Source organism: Poromitra crassiceps, assembly GCF_964638095.1.
Source record: "Poromitra crassiceps genome assembly, chromosome: 20".
Classification (NCBI taxonomy): domain Eukaryota; kingdom Metazoa; phylum Chordata; class Actinopteri; order Beryciformes; family Melamphaidae; genus Poromitra; species Poromitra crassiceps.
Genome location: NC_139637.1, coordinates 4622000 through 4645570, shown reverse-complemented (window position 1 = coordinate 4645570; position 23571 = coordinate 4622000). Strand labels below are relative to the sequence as shown.

The 23571-nt window shown below is 44.3% G+C and overlaps 3 protein-coding genes across 3 annotated transcripts; 1 reads left to right on the top strand and 2 right to left on the bottom strand.

Annotated features, from left to right (window-relative positions):
• Positions 1–537: 537 nt before the first annotated feature.
• LOC310794807 (tubulin alpha chain-like) lies at positions 538–2086 on the bottom strand (the record flags this gene model as incomplete). The annotated part of the gene is made up of 3 exons (XM_083656859.1): positions 1867–2086; positions 1622–1770; positions 538–1518 (listed from the first exon to the last, which is right to left on the bottom strand). The coding sequence occupies exons 1-3, from the start codon at positions 1985–1987 to the stop codon at positions 538–540; spliced, it is 1251 nt and encodes a 416-aa protein (XP_083512985.1). The 5' UTR covers positions 1988–2086.
• Positions 2087–9020: 6934 nt separating this feature from the next.
• LOC310794678 (tubulin alpha chain-like) lies at positions 9021–12306 on the top strand (the record flags this gene model as incomplete). Its single annotated transcript, XM_083656678.1, has 4 exons — positions 9021–9101; positions 10755–10977; positions 11074–11222; positions 11326–12306. Exons 1-4 carry the CDS (start codon positions 9099–9101, stop codon positions 12304–12306), a joined length of 1356 nt encoding a protein of 451 aa, XP_083512804.1. The 5' UTR covers positions 9021–9098.
• A 681-nt stretch (positions 12307–12987) lies between these two features.
• Positions 12988–22548, bottom strand: pmelb (premelanosome protein b; the record flags this gene model as incomplete). Its single annotated transcript, XM_083656486.1, has 12 exons — positions 12988–13147; positions 13293–13386; positions 13502–13707; positions 14822–14924; positions 15045–15182; positions 16140–16376; positions 17302–17634; positions 17776–17932; positions 19838–19974; positions 20149–20295; positions 20546–20641; positions 22491–22548. 12 exons carry the CDS (start codon positions 22546–22548, stop codon positions 12988–12990), a joined length of 1866 nt encoding a protein of 621 aa, XP_083512612.1.
• Positions 22549–23571: the final 1023 nt, after the last annotated feature.

Genomic DNA, 23571 nt, shown 5'->3' with positions numbered 1-23571 from the left:
ATAGTAATATCACACAATATTCTGTAGGCCTCGAGAAATCACTGAAAACGCTCTGAAACTCTGGCACTGGGAGCGTCCGTTCTCCAAAAGTGGCTGGCACTCAATGTGTTTGTACTGTGATTTAGTTGTATTTTTATAGTGCTAGCTTATGTTATACTGTATATCTTGTGTGTCTTGTAGCCCATGTGGGCTGAACACTGTTAAGTGTTAAGTGCATGACACAATGAATAAAAACAAATCAAAATCAATCATATAGATTAATGCTAAACATTCTCAAGACCATGTTTACTATTCATGTTTCACCAGTAAGAGCCATTTTTATTATTACCAGACAATAATAATAATAATAATAATAATAATAATAATAATAATAATAATAATAATAATAATAATAATAATAATTAATAATGAACAACTTGATGTCAGACAGGAACTTTATTCAGTACATAGCCAGACTGACATTTCTTGTTGGAATGCATATCGAATGACACTGTAATAATTTCAGTTTCCTGTTCAACGAGCACCTTAGTTTCCCTTTTAATACTCCTCTCCTTCCTCCTCTCCCTCACCCTCGATGGAGTCGACTCCCACCTCCTCATAATCCTTCTCCAGAGCTGCCATGTCCTCTCTGGCCTCAGAGAACTCTCCCTCCTCCATACCCTCACCCACATACCAGTGCACAAAGGCACGCTTAGCGTACATCAGATCAAACTTGTGGTCAAGACGAGCCCAGGCCTCCGCAATAGCGGTGGTGTTGCTCAGCATGCACACGGCCCTCTGGACTTTGGCCAGGTCTCCACCAGGGACTACAGTGGGGGGCTGGTAGTTGATGCCAACCTTGAAACCAGTTGGGCACCAGTCTACAAATTGGATGGTACGCTTTGTTTTGATGGTGGCAATGGCAGAATTGACATCTTTGGGCACCACATCACCACGGTACAGAAGGCAGCAAGCCATGTATTTGCCGTGGCGAGGGTCGCATTTCACCAACTGATTGGCCGGCTCGAAGCAGGCGTTGGTGATCTCAGACACTGAGAGCTGCTCATGGTAAGCCTTCTCTGCAGAGATAACGGGGGCGTAGGTGGCAAGGGGGAAATGGATACGAGGATATGGCACCAAGTTGGTCTGGAACTCTGTCAGATCAACATTGAGGGCACCATCGAAACGAAGGGAAGCAGTGATGGACGACACTATCTGGCTAATAAGCCTGTTGAGATTTGTGTAGGTAGGACGCTCAATATCGAGGTTCCTACGGCAGATGTCATAGATGGCCTCATTATCTACCATGAAGGCACAGTCAGAGTGCTCTAGGGTGGTGTGGGTGGTCAGGATGGAGTTGTAGGGCTCCACCACAGCGGTGGACACCTGGGGAGCCGGGTAGATGGAGAACTCCAGCTTGGACTTCTTGCCGTAGTCCACAGACAGACGCTCCATCAGCAGGGAGGTGAAACCAGAGCCGGTGCCACCTCCAAAGCTGTGGAACACCAGGAAGCCCTGAAGGCCAGTGCACTGGTCAGCCTGAGGAGAGAGAGAGGAGATAACATGTGACCAATACAGTCAAATGATTTACATTGACATTCTGAACCTACATTGGGAATAACTTCCTCCTTAAGTTACCCACCAGTTTGCGGATCCTGTCCAGCACCAGGTCAATGATCTCTTTGCCGATGGTGTAGTGTCCACGGGCATAGTTGTTGGCAGCATCCTCCTTGCCAGTGATCAGCTGCTCAGGGTGGAACAGCTGACGGTAGGTCCCAGTGCGCACCTCATCTGGAGAGAGAGAGAGATGGAACCACAAGTTATTTGGGGGTTTTGATGAAGTTAAATGAAGAAGCAATAACAGTATCTATATTTATGAGAGTTTACCGATGACGGTGGGCTCCAGGTCCACAAAGACAGCCCTGGGGACGTGCTTTCCAGCTCCAGTCTCACTGAAGAAGGTGTTGAAAGAATCGTCTCCTCCTCCAATGGTCTTGTCACTGGGCATCTGTCCGTCCGGCTGGATGCCATGCTCCAGACAGTAGAGCTCCCAGCAGGCGTTGCCTATCTGGACACCAGCCTGACCAACATGGATGGAGATACACTCACGCTGGAAAGAGAAGAGAGACATTTGGAAATGATTGAAAAAGTTTCAAAATTTCATAATAATAAAAAAAAAAAATCAAAAGCCACATCAGTTTTAGTGAAATGATAATCAAGTAAAGACTTAGTAGGTTAGCACCATAGTGCGACAAAATCAGCAGCAGCATGACAGGGCAAAACTGACAACAGAAGATTGTCACCTTTTTGACTTTAGACCGAGCAGGATAAGTGGACAATTCAGCAGTACCCATTAGCATGCATTTTTAATGGCTTGCTGGTCGCCATGCTGACAGTGCGTTTCATCCACTCTGCCCAGCAGGGATAGGGTTTCTCTGGGCGTGGGCCATTTGTGTAGAGTACCGCCTCTGGCAGCTTCTCTCAATTTACAGTCTGATGCTGTCATGAGCATAGTGAGGAGGACCAGGCTTAGTCAGGACCAGGCTTAGTCAGGACCAGGCTTAGTCAGGACCAGGCTTAGTCAGGCCGAGTGAGAATCAAAAAGACCATTATTAACGTTATTTATTCTATCCATATTGCAGCATGCGGGTTCAAAACTGCTTCTGTTCGGGGTCAGCCTGCCCACCACATAATGTTATATCATCTCCCCACACACACACACACACACACACACACACACACACACACACACACACACACACACACACACACACACACACACACACACACACACACACACACACACACACACACACACACACACACACACACACACACACAAATCACATTGAATTGCCAGGAATATGCTTGTCTTGTATTCCATGTGACATCGACTTTTATTATTGTTGTTTGTGTAACTGATGTAATTTCTGAACTGATGATTAATTCATGTTATTTTTCTTGTGATATGTTTACAAATATCACACACACACACACACACACACACACACACACACACACACACACAGGCCTACAATGACTCAGAATAATTTTCTTTGCATGAATGAGGCTCAATTGAGTAAAATATCATTTTCATTCATAGTCAAAGTTCCAACGAAGTTTCTACCTCCCCCCCTCTCCATATTACGCATGGACAGTACTAGTACTGCTATGAATTGCTGTGACAGCAAAATAAACTAAAATATGGCTATATTTTTGAATGGAATGTGAACTTACCATGCTGTTACGTTGCGCTCGGCGGTTGCAGATGCTCCTTGAACGGGCGTCTTACAGTTCGACAGTTATGGGTTCGATGTAAGAGGTTAATGCCGCACATGAAGGTGGGCCGCTCTATTTATCCCAGCGCAGCCACGGCTGCTGCGTCTGCTTTCGTGCCATTGGTCCGATCCCAGTCACTCTGGCGCCTGCGGCTTTCTATTGGACAAACGAGAGCCGTCATTTCCTAAGGACCACCTCCCAGACCCCGCCCGACACGTTCCCGGTTATTGTGCAGCAGCAGCATGGCGCTTTTGAGCTATTGTGTGAAACTGGTGCGTAATTTTGCGCATTGGGAGGCCTGCTACTAGCGCATTGGCCCAGTCTGGTACTGAGCAAATAGTTTGTAGGCTATGCACTCTCACAGTCAAAAGCCTTGGCTATAAATACAGAATAGTACATCAGAATGAAACAAAGAATAGAATAGAATAGAATAGAATAGAATAGAATAGAATAGAATAGAATAGAATAGAATAGAATAGAATAGAATATATGAGACAGAATGCTTACTAAGTAGTGGCTCATTTTCTTTCATCTTTAGGCCTTACATAATAGACATTGATGTATGAACACCTGCCAGTAGTCAATCAGTTGATCTGCCCCCAAGTGTTGCCCCTAAATATCAAACACAGAAGAAACCTTTCTGCAGAGTGGGTCTATTTGAAAAGTTTGCAAATAATCAGAGATTATCAGAGAAATCAGAGAAACTGGTTTCCACAGTCTAATGTGCTATTTTGACTCATCATCAAGAAATATGTAAATATCTGCAACATATCAACTAAATGATAGCTACAATATGGGAGCTATCTGATTCCAGGCTATACAGTCTTCTCTGCAGATAATGGAGGTCAAACTCCCCAGTAGAGATGAGGATCTATACGGCCCACAGAGCCGCAGACAGACACCCAACCCCCAGCTAATAACCCCCAGCCCCCCGCCCGCCCAAGATCCAACCGTTGCTAGGAAATGAATAAGGCAGTTGCCTGGATACAGCCTATAGTATCCACATAAACGCCCCCTTTATCTGGTGGTCACATGACCCAGCTTAAATAGCAGCACTAACAGGCAGCATTGCAGCTGCCCCAGTGGGGGGGGTTTGGGACTGCCCCAGTGGGGGGGTTTGGGACTGCCCCCTGCCCGTTTCACTGTCAAAGTCTTTCTGCCTGCTTGTCTTGTGTCCAAGGAGACAAGTGAGCCTGCTTGATTGCCTATAAAGTACGTAAGTGACGTCCTCTTTTCAAAGTGATGACAAGAAATAGGCTATATATATCAGTGGTTCTCAAATGGGGGTCCAGAGAACCCCAGGGGTCCTTGAGGGGGTTCCAGGGGGTCCCCAGCCCCCAAAATGGGGGCAATTTATTTTAGCTAGAATTCCATTCATAAGTAACCAGTGTTGGGGGTAACTCATTACAAAAGTAACATATTACATGTAATATATTACTTTTAGCAGTAACTCAGTAATATAACTTATATAGGATTTCAGTAATATTATACCAGTTACTTTGTCAAGTAACTCAAGTTACAAATTGAGTTACATTTTATTAAACCAAAGCACATATTTAAAACAGATACAATCATTTCCTAATCAAACTGTGTGTTTTTATGCAAATAACCAATATAGATGACAATAACAAAGGAAAAGAATAACATTTAGAATGTTGTATTGTTTACACTGACTTCAAGGCGGTTGAAATTATTTTTCAGGTTGGTTCCGGGGCGGCGATGTCATTCTGCTGCTGCTGTTGTTTTGGTAATAAAAGTAATGAAAAAGTAGTGTAATAAGTAATGAGTTACTCTACACAGAAAGTAATATTATTACTTTCAAATATTACTTTCAAATGAAAGTAACTAGTAATATGTAGTATATTACATTTTGAAAGTAACTTGCCCAACACTGTAAGTAACACAATGACTATTTTGGTCATGGGTTTTATACACTTTCTGTAATAAAACATCTAAAAGCATCAATCTTATTATCATATGGGGGTCCGTGGGACAAAATCCTATCAAATGGGGGTCCGTGATCTAATCTTTGTCAGTTTAGGGGTCCTTCATGTGAAACAACTTGAGAACCACTGATCTATATTATGAGGTGGAGCGACCGGGGGGGTTGCCTCGGTGAGACACAGTGCATGAGAGGGAAGGGAATGTGAGTGAACTCACATAATAGGCTACTGATATATACTGACATATAGGCTAATTCACATATTTGTCAAGGCAGTTGGTTCTACACCTAACACCCATCACCCATTTACTTGAATCCCTATACAATTTCACTGGAATTCTGCTGCTATAGGGAACAGTTTGAAACCTATAGCTTCTACTTCCTGCCAGTTATTGTATTAGCAAATGCTGCAACAGGAAGTACGCTAGACTAGAGGCCATGTAGAGTTGTCAAGTTGAAATGGTCTATTATGTTCCTGCTTTAGCCGGATAGTAGGGATGTCACAATATATCGTCCCACGATATATCGCGATATCAAAATGTGACAATATGTATCGTTGAGATGAAATCTCATATCGCGAGAAAAAGAAGCTGAACATGGTGGCACTGATCTGCATCTGATTGCATGCTCGCTCTCCTTTTCATTGCTTTGTTTGAACAGACGAGGGACGTTACAGTCAGACACGGAGGATGAAAATGGTGAAATTACTCAAATTAGCGTGGAGGATGCCCCCTCAACTTACAAATCGATCGCAAAAAATATTGTTAAAATATCGTATTGTATCGTTATCGTGAACCCAATATCGTGAACTGAGTGTATCGTGACACCCCTACCGGATAGTAATTGATGCTGGTTATGCATAGCGTCTCTGTTTATGTGCGTCTTCAACATTCAGCTTTCAGTGACAAAGACCACAAACATGTCTTTCATAGTCCAGCAAACTACTATAACCTGACATTTTTAAATGCCTTGGTTGCTAACGACAACAAAGGAGTCTCTATGACAACAGACACTCTTACGGTTGCCCCAGGGCTATAAATAGTTTATAGTTTTAAGAGAGGGGACGTAGGAGAATCACATTTGTCAAGGCAGATTTTGTGATACAAACTCAAGAGAAGTCGATCTCAGATTAATGACTGCTAGGTGTTTTTTGTGTGAATATCATGTCTGCAGTACACGCTGCTGCCATCGTAACAAAGCATGCCAAGAAATATCAAGTAAAAATCTGATTTTATGCATACCGTGCATAACCGTGTAATAATCATGTCAAAACCATGACTCGTTCATTTTGTAATCAGACATAATATATACACAGAATTCTCCTCTGACAGGCTGAGAATAATGCATTGTCACTTTGTTGGGTATCATATTCTCTGAGCAGCATGTAGTGCGGTGGAGGAGGACCACTCCCATCCTCCCTCTCTCCTCTTGGTAAGCAGCTGCTCAGACACTCCCTGTCTCACAGCTGCTGGGGAGGAGTGGTGGAGGAGGGGGGGGGGGGGTGACCTCGGCTGGGAGCCATGATTGCTTCCTGTCCTGTCCTGCTCTTTCATCCCCTGCAGGTCATACTGAGTACAGCAGTCACAAATTGGCCACTGTAAATAATTTCTTCAATTCCCTAGAACAAATTAGCAGAACTCCCATGACACGGAGCGTTCTCGAGACAGCACACCCTGTTGGCTCAGTGGTTACTATAGCACTGTTGCCTCACAGCAAGCGGGTTTCTGGGTTCGAACCCCCGGTCCATCCCAGGTAACTTTCTGTGTGGATTTTACATGTTCTCCCCATGTTTGTGTGTGGGTTTTTCTCTGGATGCTCTGGTTTCCTCCCACCTGCAAAGGCATGGGTTATAGGGTTAATACTCCTGTCAGTGCCCCTGACGAAGGCACGAACTGGGAGTTGGTCCCTGGGCGCTGCACTGCGGCTGCCCACTGCTCCTATAGTTCTAGGAAGGTTCCTAGTAGAGGATGGGTCAAATGCAGAGGATGCATTTCCCCAATTCAACTGTGAGGATGTTATCCAGGCCCGCTTCCAAGGCAGGAATCACACTGGACACTTGAGTCAAGCCTCTTTTCAAATGGCTCTGTGGCTCCCTGCAGGAATCCGGAAGCTTCAGAAAGGCAGCGCTATTCAAGCATCTCGTCTCATGTTGTAACCCAGGAGGCCCAGCTGTGAGGAGGACCATGCACTCCGCACTACAGTGCTGCCATACTCAACTGCACCAGGCACTTTTACTTCCCTCAGATAAGACACAATCAGGCAAACGGGGGGGGAGCACCGGCCAAAGCCAGGCCAGCAGAACAGCAAGGAAGGCACAGAGGGGGGGGAGGGGGGAGAGGGAGGGAGGTGATGGATGGTGATCACGTGATCTGCCCACTGAATGACATCATTGCGGAGAATCTGGGACAAAGAGGGAGGAGGAGAGGAGAGGAGAGGAGAGCTGGCAGGCCCGGCTCCAGACCCAAGTTACAGAGGGGGCCTGCCCCTAGCTTGGGGGGGCCAAGCTACCCAAGGGGGGTCCGGGGGGATTCTCCCCCGGAAGAAGATTTTGTACATTTTAAAGTAAAATTCGTCAACCTGGTGCATTTGAGAGCAAAATGAAGAGGCTAAATCTGTGAAGAACTACACACATCTCTAATGTGTTGTGACTTTACAAATAATTAGGCCTAAACAATTAATATTAAGTGTATTTACACATTGTGCACAAATTGCATTCATTGTGACAAATTTACAATAGTTAATATCCAGCCAGAATCATTGCAAATGGATGTTCAAAGTAACAGTTAGCAATAGCATTCAGTTAATCAATGCCTAATGAGAGCCAGATTCCATGTTAAACTTTAAAACAGAAAAACGGAAAAAAAATTTCTTTTTCTTTTTTTTTTTGAATGGGGGGGGGGGCAGTTTGTTGAATGGGGGGGGGGGGCTATAGAATGTGCATAGCATACATCATATACACTGGTCATCTGCAACTTGATATGGCCACTGGGCCATTTCTTAATGATTTTTTCCATCTATAACCTTGTAATCTTTGTTTGCTCATTGCCTCGCATTATGCAGCAGCTTTGCTTGAGCTGTCTCTTGCAGGAATGAATGAGAATTACCTAAAATGTGTGGATATTTTGATTTAAAAAAGGTTGGGTTATTTGTTAGCTGCCTGCTCACGTCTCTTTGTATATGCCTGTATCTACACTGTGAACCCTAAGTCTATGCACATTAACTAATGATCTTATTGTCTCTGTGGGTGGGGGTGGGGGTGGAGACAAAAGGGAGGGGGAGGGGATCAAACCAATGCAGCTCTCTTTTTCTGCACAGATTTTATTGTCATTGCTTATAATTGAAATAAAGAAAATGCATAATATGAAATTCAGAAATGCAAAAATAAAACAAGAAAAATGTCACACGGCATTAAAAAATATATGCAAGAACTCACATAATCATATTTTCCCAAAATATGAATATACTAACCCTCCTGTCATCTATAACAGGTGCACAGGCAATAGATAACATTGGAGTAGCAGCTTTAGCAGGTGTCATTTTCTTCATTGATGAACGCATGGGCTATGTAGTAACAGCACCCCTCCCCCCTCCTCCACAACCCCCCTCCCCCTCTCTCTCCCCCCCCCCTCCCTCCTCCCTCCCTGCCTCCCCCCTCCTCCACAACCCCCCCCTCCCTCTCCCCCTCCCCCTCCCCACTCCCCCCCACCCTGGAGAGAATCCCCTGCCCTGGCTGAGCTGCATGTATAAATCTGCTAGCACCGCCCTCCCATTCAGCAGTTGTTGCATCGACCCCGTTGGGTAGAACACGCAACGAAACACACACAAAATAGCCTATTAAAAAGGATCTTTCTTCGTATTTTTTTCTCTCTCCCTTGCTGTTTGAACCTCTGGAGAGAACATGGTAAGTGGAGGAGTTGTTTTTTTCCAGCCGTATGTGTCGGAAACAAGTTTATGTTTTCCATCTCTGTAGGCTGTAGTCTCTATGATTCTGATTCATCTCTATATATTTCATCTTGTTCCCCCCCTCCTCCTTTTTAAAATCTTTCAAAGTGAAACAGCATATAGATCGGATTTGTTGGTGCACAGATTATAGGCTGCAGTGGCACGAAGTGATTTGCATTGTGTGTTTAGCAAATAGAACAATGCACTGACGCAGCTTTCAGGCTGGTGTATAGTGACAGCCAGGCCACGACAACATAGCTAGCCTACATTAACAACAACAGTATTCTTCAAGGTAATAACAGATGCAATCAGATATTCTCATATCGACTGTGTTAAAGTGGGAATAGCCGAAAATCAGACACACCACCAGACATCAGACACCCCTGTCTTGAGATGCAGCCTGGGTGGGGTCGGGATGTTGATAACAGATTCCAACTGTCCATTATTTTAATTCACACAGCATCGATTATTTATTTTGAAGCCTATATCCATATTAAAAGGCAAAGTAGACCGCTTTAAAGGGTGTAACGCGACTTCTGCTTTGATTGAAGAAGACAAATAGCCTAATTAAACAAACGCGCTTTCGCTTAATTGACTTTCACCTCAACTGCTCCGCTCGTCCGTTAGGCCCGTCTCATTCTACAAAGTAATTAAGCGTGATAGGCAGCACAGTTCGATTCATTTCATTGCTTTACCAACAGATTCTGCATCAAGTCATCCGGGCGTGACTGTTCTAGAATGTTGACGTGCACCACGCGTGTGCAGGGGACGGCCGGGCCCGCAGCATGAGAATAATAATATGAATGGACGGCATGTGTGTCCATGATGCTAGAGAGAGACAGAGAGAGACAGAGAGAGAGGAGGGTAAAGTAAAGGACAGGGGGACCAAAAGACTGGAGGAAAGACGTAGACGAGAAGCGAGACCGGCATTTGCTGCTGTCAGACATTTGTCCCCTGCAGATCCCAGTGGAGGGTGGTGCCTCTGGCTGCAGTACCAGCCCATCTCACATAGGGGGAGCAATTGAATAATCCAATTTATACAGTAGCCTGTAGAGATAAAGATGGGAGTGCTGCATTGGGTCAAGACATCAATATAAGTTAGCAGAGTAAAAATCAGGTGCTCTTCCAGGATGGTGCATATATAGATACAAGATAAACAAAAAGAGGTGTTCAATATGGTTGCAGGGAGTTCCTCAAGGTGCACATATAGGTGCACCTGTATGTGATTGCTTTCATTACCCTGATGAAGACTCTTTGAGTCGAGACGCGTTGGTATATATATCCCTGTAGAAGAAAGGATTTTTAATATCACTCAGAGTGCCTCGGATGTCTTCCCTTTTTGCTGCCTTCAACACCTGAGGAACTCCCTGCAACCATAACGGACAGCTACCTCTCTTTTTTATAGGCTACAGTAGATGTGAAGATGTGCATTTAATGCTATCAGCAGTTAAAAAGAAAAGGAAAAAAGAGTGATGCAACGTGCTACTGATCCACCATAACTCTGAATTTAGAAGTCTTTGTTGGATTATCATTTCTGTAAACCTGATTTGATATTTTTATGATTGTGAAATGATGAAACACGTTTTTCAAAATGTCTCTCTTCTCTTTCCAGCGTGAGTGTATCTCCATCCATGTTGGTCAGGCTGGTGTCCAGATAGGCAACGCCTGCTGGGAGCTCTACTGTCTGGAGCATGGCATCCAGCCGGACGGACAGATGCCCAGTGACAAGACCATCGGAGGAGGAGACGATTCTTATAACACCTTCTTCAGTGAGACTGGAGCTGGAAAGCACGTCCCCAGGGCTGTCTTTGTGGACCTGGAGCCCACCGTCATCGGTAAACTCTCATAAATATAGATACTGTTATTGCTTCTTCATTTAACTCCATCAAAACCCCCAAATAACTTGTGGATCCATCTCTCTCTCTTTCCAGATGAGGTGCGCTCTGGGATCTACCGTCAGCTGTTCCACCCTGAGCAGCTGATCACTGGCAAGGAGGATGCTGCCAACAACTACGCCCGCGGACACTACACCATCGGCAAAGAGATCATTGACCTGGTGCTGGACAGGATCCGCAAACTGGTGGGTAACTTAAGGAGGAGGTTAATCCCAATGTAGGTTCAGAATGTCAATGTAAATCATTTGACTGTATTGGTCACATGTTCTCTCCTCTCTCTCTCCTCAGTCTGACCAATGCACTGGGCTTCAGGGCTTCCTGGTGTTCCACAGCTTTGGAGGTGGCACCGGCTCTGGTTTCACCTCCCTGCTGATGGAGCGTCTGTCTGTGGACTTCGGCAAGAAGTCCAAGCTGGAGTTCTCCATCTACCCGGCTCCCCAGGTGTCCACCGCTGTGGTGGAGCCCTACAACGCCATCCTGACCACCCACACCACCCTAGAGCACTCTGACTGTGCCTTCATGGTAGATAATGAGGCCATCTATGATATCTGCCGTAGGAACCTCGATATTGAACGGCCTAGCTACACCAATCTCAACAGGCTTATTAGCCAGATAGTGTCGTCCATCACTGCTTCCCTTCGTTTCGATGGTGCCCTCAATGTTGATCTGACAGAGTTCCAGACCAACTTGGTGCCATATCCTCGTATCCATTTCCCCCTGGCCACCTACGCCCCCGTTATCTCTGCGGAGAAGGCTTACCATGAGCAGCTCTCAGTGTCTGAGATCACCAACTCCTGCTTCGAGCCGGCCAATCAGATGGTGAAATGCGACCCTCGCCACGGCAAATACATGGCTTGCTGCCTTCTGTACCGTGGTGATGTGGTGCCCAAAGATGTCAATGCTGCCATTGCCAGCATCAAAACAAAGCGTACCATCCAGTTTGTAGACTGGTGCCCAACTGGTTTCAAGGTTGGCATCAACTACCAGCCCCCCACTGTAGTGCCTGGTGGAGACCTGGCCAAAGTCCAGAGGGCCGTGTGCATGCTGAGCAACACCACCGCTATTGCGGAGGCCTGGGCTCGTCTTGACCACAAGTTTGATCTGATGTACGCTAAGCGTGCCTTTGTGCACTGGTATGTGGGTGAGGGTATGGAGGAGGGAGAGTTCTCTGAGGCCAGAGAGGACATGGCAGCTCTGGAGAAGGATTATGAGGAGGTGGGAGTCGACTCCATCGAGGGTGAGGGAGAGGAGGAAGGAGAGGAGTATTGAAAATAATGACAAATGTCATGAATGCTGCATGCTCTTCTGGTAACTGATACCTAATAAAGATTGATCTTAATTGGCATTTGGTGGATTTCTGTATTTCTTTAATTATGTAATACAATTATTTAATAGCAGATTCACTGATCTGGGGGGAGATACTTGTGTTTATGTAATTTTGTTTTTCAGAGGCTTATGGACTCTGAATGAATGGGTCCCAAATCAACAGATTAGTTGGAGGAAGGTTGGAGTCTCGCACAGTTAGACAATCCCTCACACAAGTGTAGCGGTTTCATTAATTAGTGTATTAACGGGCGTTGGAAACCTAATAATGAATTACTTGCAATAAGACAACACTACAGACCCATTTTGAGCAAAGTTTATTGGAAAAAGAAACACTCAAATTCAGTTTTGCCCAAATTCAAACAAACACTGTTACGACCAAACTTACTTCAAGCAGGTACAAAAAGAATCATGTCAGGTTTAAAATATAATTCACGGGATCAATACTTGATTGAAAATTTAGGAGAAGCCAAATCAGACACTTTCATGACGTTTTGTTTTACAAAATATGTATAAAAATGTAAAAAAGAAAGAGAGAAGACATTCCAGGTGACTATAATGTAAGTCAGATGTAGGCTAGCTTGGTTGTGTATGAGGTTGGCAGTGTTGTGTTGGTCTGTTGGTCAGTCACACCAGCCTGTCCTGCAGCAGCGGGCAGTGGTCCACCGCCCCCCGTCGACTCAGAAGGTTCCAGATCGCCTCCGTTCCAGAGCAGGTGTGAGCCTGGCTCACCTGCGCGCCTCCAGACGCTACGTCCTCCTTCAGGGGACGATAGGACTTGAAGCGCCTGGTGAGAGAGAACGGAAACATCCTCGTCGTTTCTTTCGCATGTGTCTGAGCCTGAGGTGAGTAAATAAGGAATAAGCTAAGATGTATGCCAACTTGATTACTTCCTGGATCATTATAATAGCATAAGACGAGTCAGTTCTTACTTGTAAGAATATACCACTGTTCCTACTGCCAGAGCAACTAACAGGACCCCCAACACCACCATGGCTATAGTTCCGGATGAAGACAGACGAGAGCCTGAAACAAGAATAGACCCAACGATTATTATGCTGTCAATCGAGATAGAGATCCATCGTCTTACCAAACATGCACATTTGTGCAAACGTCTCGTACGGCGAGTGAAGTGGCGTACCCATGCTGACGGTGACTTTGGCGCTGGTAGCAGCTAAGCTGACGTCGTTGGCCACGGACACGTTGATGCAGTAGACCCCGGAGTCGTTGAAGAAGTGACGCAGCACCAGCTGGCACTCTGGAGACGGCTCCACCATGTTGCACACGGTGTGGATGGGCCTCAAGCACTCTGCATCCAGAATCACACTGCACACCTCTTTGGGAAGGCTGGAGGAGGAAGACAGGTAATACAGTGCGTTTCATTTTCACATGAATTCAACATGGCTCACAGTCCTTTTTGTAGATGTGGCTCAAAGCATCTCAACATGAGGTCCGGGGACCACCAGGGGTCCTCGAGGGAGTTCCATGAGGTTCCTCCAGCAAACTGACAAATTGTTCAACGTCACCATTATTTCATCTACAAGATGTTTAGACAATTAAGAGAATGGTTTCACTCAGGCCCGGTTTTACAGGGGTGCAAAAGCACGCATTGCACCCTTATTTTAATTGTCTGCATTCTCAGTTGAAAAGAGTGGTAAAATAAATAAATAAATATATTTAAATAAATGCTGCAGCTGCACACTTACTGTTTAAACTTGAATAATAATTGTTGTTTTTCTTTGTTATTTGATGTGAATTTATGGCTTTTTGGCACCTACATGTAACCTTTCAAGGTTGAGATAATTGTATTATCATTATATGGTCCAAATATTTCAGTAAAGCACTTGAAACACTTGAAATATTCTTGCTTGGCTGGTATCATTCTACTTGAAATTATGGTAAAATGCATTATTTTTAGTAAAATAACATGTCAAATTTTTCACGGGTCGGCCCGTGCATGTGCACCCCTTCCTATCTAGGATGCATCCCTAGTCATCTTGTTCTGGAACCGGCCCTGGTTTCACTGTTGTGTCTCTACCCACAATATTCACCTTATGTAGCCCCGCCCACTTGACCCATTGTGTCACGACTTCCTGTTCGGCTGTTTTACTAGTCTGACTCACCTGGTCAAAACCTAGTTTGACTCACATTATGAGTCAGACTAGGTTTATGAGGAAGTGTAAACACAATCAGAACCTCCGATTGCGTTTACACTTCCTGTTAATCTCTCAAGCCAGACTGCCTCTTCTCCATAAGGTGAATAAATAGTCGTGCAATTCTGAACCAAATAAAATCTGTCAATAAATATATTCTCAGATTTGGGTCCGAGAGACAAAATCTCATCAAATGGGGGTCTGTGGCTCTGCCTGGACTAAATCAGGGGTCCTTAATATGAAAACGGTTGAGAATCACTGGCGTTAAGCATCGCGATATACTGATGGTGTCGTACGGGAGCACTCACCTTCCCTGGCAGGTGACAGTGAGATCAAACACATTTCTCTCAGCTTCGAGTGTTGTCGTCACAGCGTTGTCCATTTGCACGATGTCAACTTTCTCAATGCCCCCTGAAGACAAATACATGAAACAGAAGAGGATCGTCATTGAAAACAATATCAACAGCCGGCGTTACCCAATGGAGAGTTTCTAATCATGATGAACGTGGGATTTAAGTCATAGCGACTCACCAACCACTTCGATGCCAGTGCAGAAGGAGCCATAGCGATATATCACACAGTCATCGTCTGAGGGCTCATCGTCCGCATCCCGCTTAGCAACTATCACCACTGCAGCTTGGCCTGTCGGTGGCGCTGTCCCCTTCGCACCTTGTGAGGAGAAACAGTAGTAGGGGATCAATACTGTAAGATCAATACTCATAGCAGACTCCACCGCCAAAGCAATTCAGAATGAAACCACAATAGAACTCAAAGCACAACAGAGCTATCGTTCACCTTGAAGGCCACATGCCCCAATTGTGTCACAGCGAGCTTCCTCCAACATTTATTTACATCTGATTTGCATTTGAGGAATTCAGATCATTCTGCTCTGAGGGTCAGCTCTAGGAGGTCAGCCTAACACTTTATATGAAGGGGGGTGAATTAAAGCTGACATAAAACACTTTAAATATGAACACATAAATATGACATGGCAATTGACATGATCATGAAATAGACGTTATGAATGTTGTCATTAAGTGTCATTCGGTTGATAAAGTCACTTTCCATGCAAAGGTGACACTGTTCTAGATGTTTGTGCATTGAAAATGACATGATCAACCGAATAACCCGAATAATAAAGTGTAGTGACTATGCTGGGTCCAACACTTCATCACTCAGCTGGGTGGAGGAGAGGTGTTTCTGACGCGCTTCAAAACACTGATGTCCAGGCGATGTTTACAGTTTGGGTGAGAGGTTCAAATTTAATTATGTTTACAGGCAGCAAAATTATTAAAAAATTAACTATCGAGCTTAACCTGAATCTATTGCAAAACCTGATAAGCGTTAAAAACCATGTGATCTCCGCATGGCCCAAGCATGATGGCAAACCTGTGACAGCTGTGCAATATAGACTTCACCAGCTCACCTGCCCACACTGCTGCCACCCAGTGGAAAACTTGATATAGGCTAAAACTAAGAAACAGAAAATGACATGAACGGCTCCTAGCCTCCGACATAAAGTGTTACTGAGGTTCTGTCGGTGTCTTGCTCAAAGACTGGCAGTGAGATGCCCCCTGCTGCCCTAAATATGTGCAACTGACCACATTTATTTTGCTTTCAGCTTACCTGTAACAAGCCTGGCTACCGTCCCGTCGCTCAGAGCCTCGGGCGTCATGGAGGCTGCTGCTGTGGCCGAGTCTGCTGGCATGTCGGAGTGGACGGAGGAGGAGGAGGGAGGTTCCTGGGCAGGCTGAGTGGTGGAGGAGGTCTCCTCCTCTGTGTTGTCCTCCTCCGTGTCTGATGGACCCACGTTCACGTTCACACCGGCTGCCTGCGTGGACAGCAGCAGTGCAGCAGCTCTCACTGCAGACAGGTAAGGTTGTCGAGACTTTTTTCAGATCTCGAACCGACATGGTGGAATGAGCTCCCCCCTGCAGCTAGAACGGCCACATCTCTGCCCATATTTAAAAGAAAACTAAAAACTCATCTATTTACGGTACTATCCACTTTCCTAGCTCTCCCTCTACTGCATCTCTTTGACCCCTGAATTGTTTTATACACTGTAATAATCTGCACTCCTGATCATCTTTTATCTATGCATATTTTTTATCATGATCACGTATTGTCTGTTTTAATCTATTTCCATTATTCTGCTATGTTTTATTGTGTGATGTATTAATCTGTTGTACGTCGCTTTGGATAAAAGCGTCTGCTAAATGACACTAAAGTAAAAGTAAAAGTAAAGTTGTGTGAAGTATGTTGTTAATGTTTCAGGGGGGCATCTGGGTAGTGGACTAGACTAGAGGTCAAAGCACGGTGGAGACCCGGGTTCAATTCCCAGCAGCGGTACTTCCGGGTTTTGGTCAGACACTCCTATATAGACACAATTGGCCGTGTCTGCGGGTGGGAAGCCAGTGGGGTATGAGTTCCGGTCATTGCACTAGCGCCACCTCTGCTCGGTCGGGGCGCCTGTTGAGGGGGAGTAGAACTGGGGGGGGGAATAGTGTGATCCTCCCACGCACTACGTCCTGCCGGTGAAGCTCCTCACTCTGAGGTGAAAAAAGAAGCGGCTGGCTGCACATGTATCGGAGGAAGCACGTGCTAGTCTACGGCTCCCCCCAGATCGGCAGAGGGGGTGGAGCAACGGCCAGGACAGAATTGAAAAAAGCTGTTTCCGTTCGTCAGGAGTGCGGTGTGTGTGTGTGTGTGTGTGGTGTATTCATAGCCTGTCAGTGCATATCAACGCTTCAATAAGCTCCTCTTATACAGTTTGTCACCTGTGCATTACCTGTGGTGCCCACAAGGGCAGGTGGGCCAGGGGCCTGGGTGGGCGTGTCCACCGGCGGGTCACAGGCCTTATCGGGGATGACGGCCTGGATGACCACCTTGGGCTTGTAGGAGCCGGCGTTGACGTAGGTGTGGGTGACGGTCAGCTCCCTGGATATGAGGGCTCCGCTCGCGTCGCCAAAGTCCCAGTTGAAGGTGACGTCGGCGTTGCCGAGGTACTCGCTGGGGTCGTGCAGCGTGATGGTGAAGGCGATGGCTCGGTTCTGGATGAAGTGCATGTCCCCCGCTACGATGTCGTCCACTTGGTCCAGGGAGACGGCGAAGGGGATCTGATCTGAGGGGGACACAGATGGACAATCACCCTCTCAGACACAAGATGAGTCTCGACTGAACAAATGACGGTGGACAAACAGACAACTGGACCTGGAAGCTTACAGCATGTAAATGCATGAAAGTATAAATGTGAGATGTGAACCTGTGATGGAGAACTGAGTGGAGGCGTATCCCAGAGGAATGAACTTTTGCTTGCTGCGGTAGTGGTAGATGACGATGTCCATGTTGTAGGAGCCCAGCGGGATGTCGTCGGTAGCGATGGTGAGGGAGGAGGAGGGGCCGTCTGACACCTGCCAGTACTGACCTGCACAAGTTCATCAATCATCAGCCAGTGAAGTGGACTTTGAAGACGTGACTGTGATGAAGTTCGGATTGACTAATATGGACGATCACTAATGTGCCAACAACAAACTCTGGCTCCTCACCTTTCATCCTGGTATATGCATCGTATACTAGGGTTGGACAGATAACAGTCTACAAGTACATTGGCCTTCATGAAATATTGTGTATTATATTATATATTATACTATATTGTGTATTGGTTAGTCAGTATTATCTCTGATATAATGGAGGTTTCTCCCTGGCCACAGCTACATAAAATCAGGGTGTAAAACACGCAATTAAATCTTATCTTCTTTGTGTGTTTTTGAAGGAGCTGCTAACTACCGAAAATAAATCATTACTGTGTGTTTTAAATGGAGTGTTTTTCTATCATGCTGTTCCCACCCAGCCAAGTGTCACATGTTGAGGGAAACACTTTTATGTCTAGTCAAGAGAGAGGGTCTGATCACATGACCATTATTTAAGGCTCTTACATACATAAGCCATACTGGGTCATATTTCAGGTCATGTCATGTGATCAAGAAACTCCCTGACCCACAGAAATCAACATGATTTAAATTTGAGAAGCTGTTTGGACTGAAATCAACATGATTTAGATTTGAGAAGCTGTTTGGACTGTAATGTGAAATCAACATGATTTAGATTTGAGAAGCTGTTTGGACTGAAATCAACATGATTTAGATTTGAGAAGCTGTTTGGACTGTTAGTAGAAATCAACATGATTTAGATTTGAGAAGCTGTTTGGACTGTGATGTGAAATCAACATGATTTAGATTTGAGAAGCTGTTTGGACTGTAGAAATCAACATGATTTAGATTTGAGAAGCTGTTTGGACTGTAGAAATCAACATGATTTAGATTTGAGAAGCTGTTTGGACTGTGATGTGAAATCAACATGATTTAGATTTGAGAAGCTGTTTGGACTGTAATGTGAAATCAACATGATTTAGATTTGAGAAGCTGTTTGGACTGAAATCAACATGATTTAGATTTGAGAAGCTGTTTGGACTGTTAGTAGAAATCAACATGATTTAGATTTGAGAAGCTGTTTGGACTGTTGAAATCAACATGATTTAGATTTGAGAAGCTGTTTGGACTGTAGAAATCAACATGATTTAGATTTGAGAAGCTGTTTGGACTGTTAGTAGAAATCAACATGATTTAGATTTGAGAAGCTGATTGGACTGTAGAAATCAACATGATTTAGATTTGAGAAGCTGATTGGACTGTGATGTGAAATCAACATGATTTAGATTTGAGAAGCTGTTTGGACTGTAGAAATCAACATGATTTAGATTTGAGAAGCTGTTTGGACTGTAGAAATCAACATGATTTAGATTTGAGAAGCTGTTTGGACTGTAGAAATCAACATGATTTAGATTTGAGAAGCTGTTTGGACTGTAGAAATCAACATGATTTAGATTTGAGAAGCTGTTTGGACTGTAGAAATCAACATGATTTAGATTTGAGAAGCTGATTGGACTGTAGAAATCAACATGATTTAGATTTGAGAAGCTGATTGGACTGTGATGTGAAATCAACATGATTTAGATTTGAGAAGCTGTTTGGACTGTGATGTGAAATCAACATGATTTAGATTTGAGAAGCTGTTTGGACTGTTGAAATCAACATGATTTAGATTTGAGAAGCTGATTGGACTGTGATGTGAAATCAACATGATTTAGATTTGAGAAGCTGTTTGGACTGTCGAAATCAACATGATTTAGATTTGAGAAGCTGATTGGACTGTGATGTGAAATCAACATGATTTAGATTTGAGAAGCTGTTTGGACTGTGATGTGAAATCAACATGATTTAGATTTGAGAAGCTGTTTGGACTGTGATGTGAGAGGAAGGCTCCACTTTACCCCAGGTCTTCCACACAAACACATAGCTGGGCTCCTTGTCCTTCTGGAAGGGAGTCCCATCAGGGAAAACATCTCCCCACTCTGTGCTCTGTGCTGCTGGGTAGACCGCCTCAGACTCACGGTGCTTCGTTCCTGCAGCGAGAGAAAGAGCATTGTGATTGTTAGAGACTCTGCCACAAATAAGTCAATAAAAAGTGTTAAACATGAAATATGTCGCTTTGAGGCCTGATTAGAAAGGGGAAAAAAGTCACATCAACTATCATGGTAGAGTGTGTGCGTGTGTGCGTGGTAGGTATGGTGTCTTACCGTTGACTATGCAGTCCTCAGCCCAAACCACCTCTCCATTGGGCTGCAGCTTTTGGTTGTGTGGGAACTCCAGGTCGATGGTGAAGGTCACCTTGGCTCCAGTCAGAGTTGGAGCATCATTGCCCACATTGAATGTCACTTTTCCACCTGTATGGAAGCAGACAGGAAGACATCCATCCATGGATACATGACATGACAAACAGCTCGAGAACGTTTATGATGAAGTGCAGCATGTCGTCGAAATATGACCATGGAAAATGCATAAGAAAGTGTTAAAGCTGAAGTCAGACATGGCAAGAGAGACATATGACTGATATAACTTTTTGATTTATGCAGGACATTGACAATACAGGCAAATAAAAGTAATTCATGCCGACAATATTGGCAACATGCGAACCTTTCCAGGAGTCTCTGTAGCGTGGGTCTCCATCTTTCCAGATTGGGTACATCTTAGTATTCCATGATGGATATCGAGTGAAGCGGTTTTTGGGCTCTGGAATATCAGAAGAAGCATAATATATTTGAAAAATAGAACTTGCATACTCCATAAATGTTGTCCTATTAGTAAGAAATATGCAGGATATTTCTGAATCTTTGAGCACTTTGACCTTCTGCACTTTTGAAAGAATAGGCTTTTCACAGACTACCTCATGTGACAAAAGGTGAATGTGACCGAAGGTGCCCACTAGTGACCGAAAGATGGCATTGTCGCTGTAGGTGTTGTTTGATAAGCAACATAATTCTCTGGTCCCTCCAATCCCTCTCATGTGACGGTCAGCTGAGAGAGCGAGCATGTGTGTGTGTGTGTGTGTGTGTGTGTGTGTGTGTGTGTGTGTGTGTGTGTGTGTGAGAGAGAGAGAGAGAGAGAGAGAGAGAGAGAGAGAGAGAGAGAGAGAGAGTATGTGTGTGCGCGAGTGAGAGAGAGAGAGAGAGAGAGAGAGAGAGAGAGAGAGAGAGAGAGAGAGTATGTGTGTGCGCGAGTGAGAGAGAGAGAGAGAGAGAGAGTATGTGTGTGCGCGAGTGAGAGAGAGAGAGAGAGAGAGAGAGAGAGAGAGAGTGTGTGTATAAGCATGCATGTAGCTATGTATGTGATTTGGTCACAGATTAAGAAGACTAATATTCCCTCTCAAAACTCTAGCAGAACTAAGCTATAACTAAATTCGATTAATTAAAATTAATTCTGGATTATTAGCCTCCAGAATAATCATACCCATTCAATGGTTTGGCTTCAACCGTTGGTACGGTGTAAGTAAGTGATCAATTATAAAATCAGGATGAATAACTTCTATAAGATGTTGTTGAGTCAGGTGGCAAAATGACTCTCTAAAAAGCCAAAATTGTAGATAAACTGACTTCAACTGTGCTAAGAATATCTTTAACTTGAGTGTCTTTCATGTGTTTTTTTCTATCCACACTCATAAGGCGAAGTTATACATCACATGACACAGATTAATACTTTGCCCTACAAAGGGAACATTCTTGGCATTCATGCTTGGTTGAGTGCAAATGTCACAGGAATTATTTGAAACTTAAACAGATCTTGAACTAGACACAGATTATTTAGACGAAGACAAGTGTTTCTCGGTTGGAAGTGATGAAATGCAGCAGCTGTTTATAATACTGGATTTACTTCCATTTATAAGAGAAAAAAATCATGGCCAATTAAATCAAAATGATGTCCTAATTTGAAGCCACTGTGTCTTAGTCTTTAGAGCACCTTTTGACCTTTCAAAGGCAGAATCCTTACTCCAAGCAAGTCTCAAAGGTAGCCCCTCAGACTGATTGACAGTCAGAGCTCTAGACTAAATACTTATGAAACTGCTAGAGGTTTGCATTTTCCTTCTTTGCAAATATTTGTGTAAATGCAGCTTTTTATGATTGTGCATTAAAATGCACAGAGGGGGGTCCCATGAACGTCCTGTTTAAATGTTATAATAAAGCAACAGCATCATTAATAACGATGGAGGGCTTTTCTCTGCCATGCTTTTTAGTCCACTTATGTCCTGGTGCTAAAGTTCATATTAACTACCTCATGATGTAAGAGTCATCGTTAGAATTTCAGAATTTCATAAAGCTTGATAAGAATGTTTGTTAAAACCCTTACTAAAAGTATAAACGGTCATTCACAATTACTTTTTATTATCTTCGCTAGCAATAATTAGAAAATATCTCAAGGTGTTTGAACTTGAGCCATGCCCTGAAACTACAGCTCCATGTCAGTACCAAGCCACCAGAAGAATTCAATACTCCACGTGGGTCCTTCCATTATTTTAAACAGAGAAATTTAATTTATAATTGAAATAATTGAATTTCAATTGAAACATTGTATCATCTGTACTTACTTGCCCCAGCGTATGAAGCTACTGCCAGCAGCACCAACAGTACAAGAGACGTCCGCATGGTCAGAATGATGAAATATCCCTTCTTGTCTGAGCAGCGGGACAAAGCAAACTGGCCTTATAAACTGGTCAGATGTCTGAGCTCAGACAGAGTGGCAGGAGGAGGAACCCCCCCCCCCCCCCCCTCTCCCACAGGAAGCCCACCTCGTCCCATAAGACCAGAAGGGAGAGACTTAGGGGCACCTGGGGTCTACTGGTTGTGTGTTGAAACGTTACAGTCGTAGTACTGTACATGCCAGGGATTATATAGGTCTGATACAGTAGTGCAGTGCAAGGCAAGCACCACATAATCACATCAAGAAATGCTAACGTCCATATTTTTGGCTACAGATCGGGTTCTGCCTTATTGCCTATTGCTGCTTAGTATTGCTTATTGATGCCTATTCCTTATTGCCTATTGCTCATTGCTTGTTGCCTATTTGTACTATGTCGTAAACGGAGTCCACAGCACAAGAATTTCACACGTGATACTTGTACCATGGAGTGACAATAAAAATCTTGAATCTTGAAATCTTGAATCTTGAATCTTGAGTCACAAGGTTACTAGAGCAGTGGTTCTCAAAGTGGGGTCTGGGGGACCCCACGGGTCGTTGAGGGAGTTCCAGGGGCTCCCCAGCAAAAAGGGGGATACATTGTCTCTTGTTGTTTTTGTCATGGGTTTCATACACTTTCTGTAATGAAACATCTCAAAGCAAAAATGTTAATTTGTGTCCGTTTAGGGTTCCTTGACCTGAGGAAATTTGAGAACCTGACTGTACTAGAGGGTGTATGATTTCAACATTTTCAAACAAGCCTGCTACTGCAATGTTGAAGGAGACATGATTTATCATTTTCTTTTCCTCACCTGCTCAAATTGTACTCAATAGATCTAGTACAGCGCACTGCATGGCTGTATACTTTTTCATTAGCCTTATGTAATCATAATCAGTCTACTCTACTCACATGGCAACATGGCCATTTTTCCAAGGCCTCTGTGCTGTTGCGTGGGCATATTTGCAAGGCTTCTGTGAGTGCATTGAACATT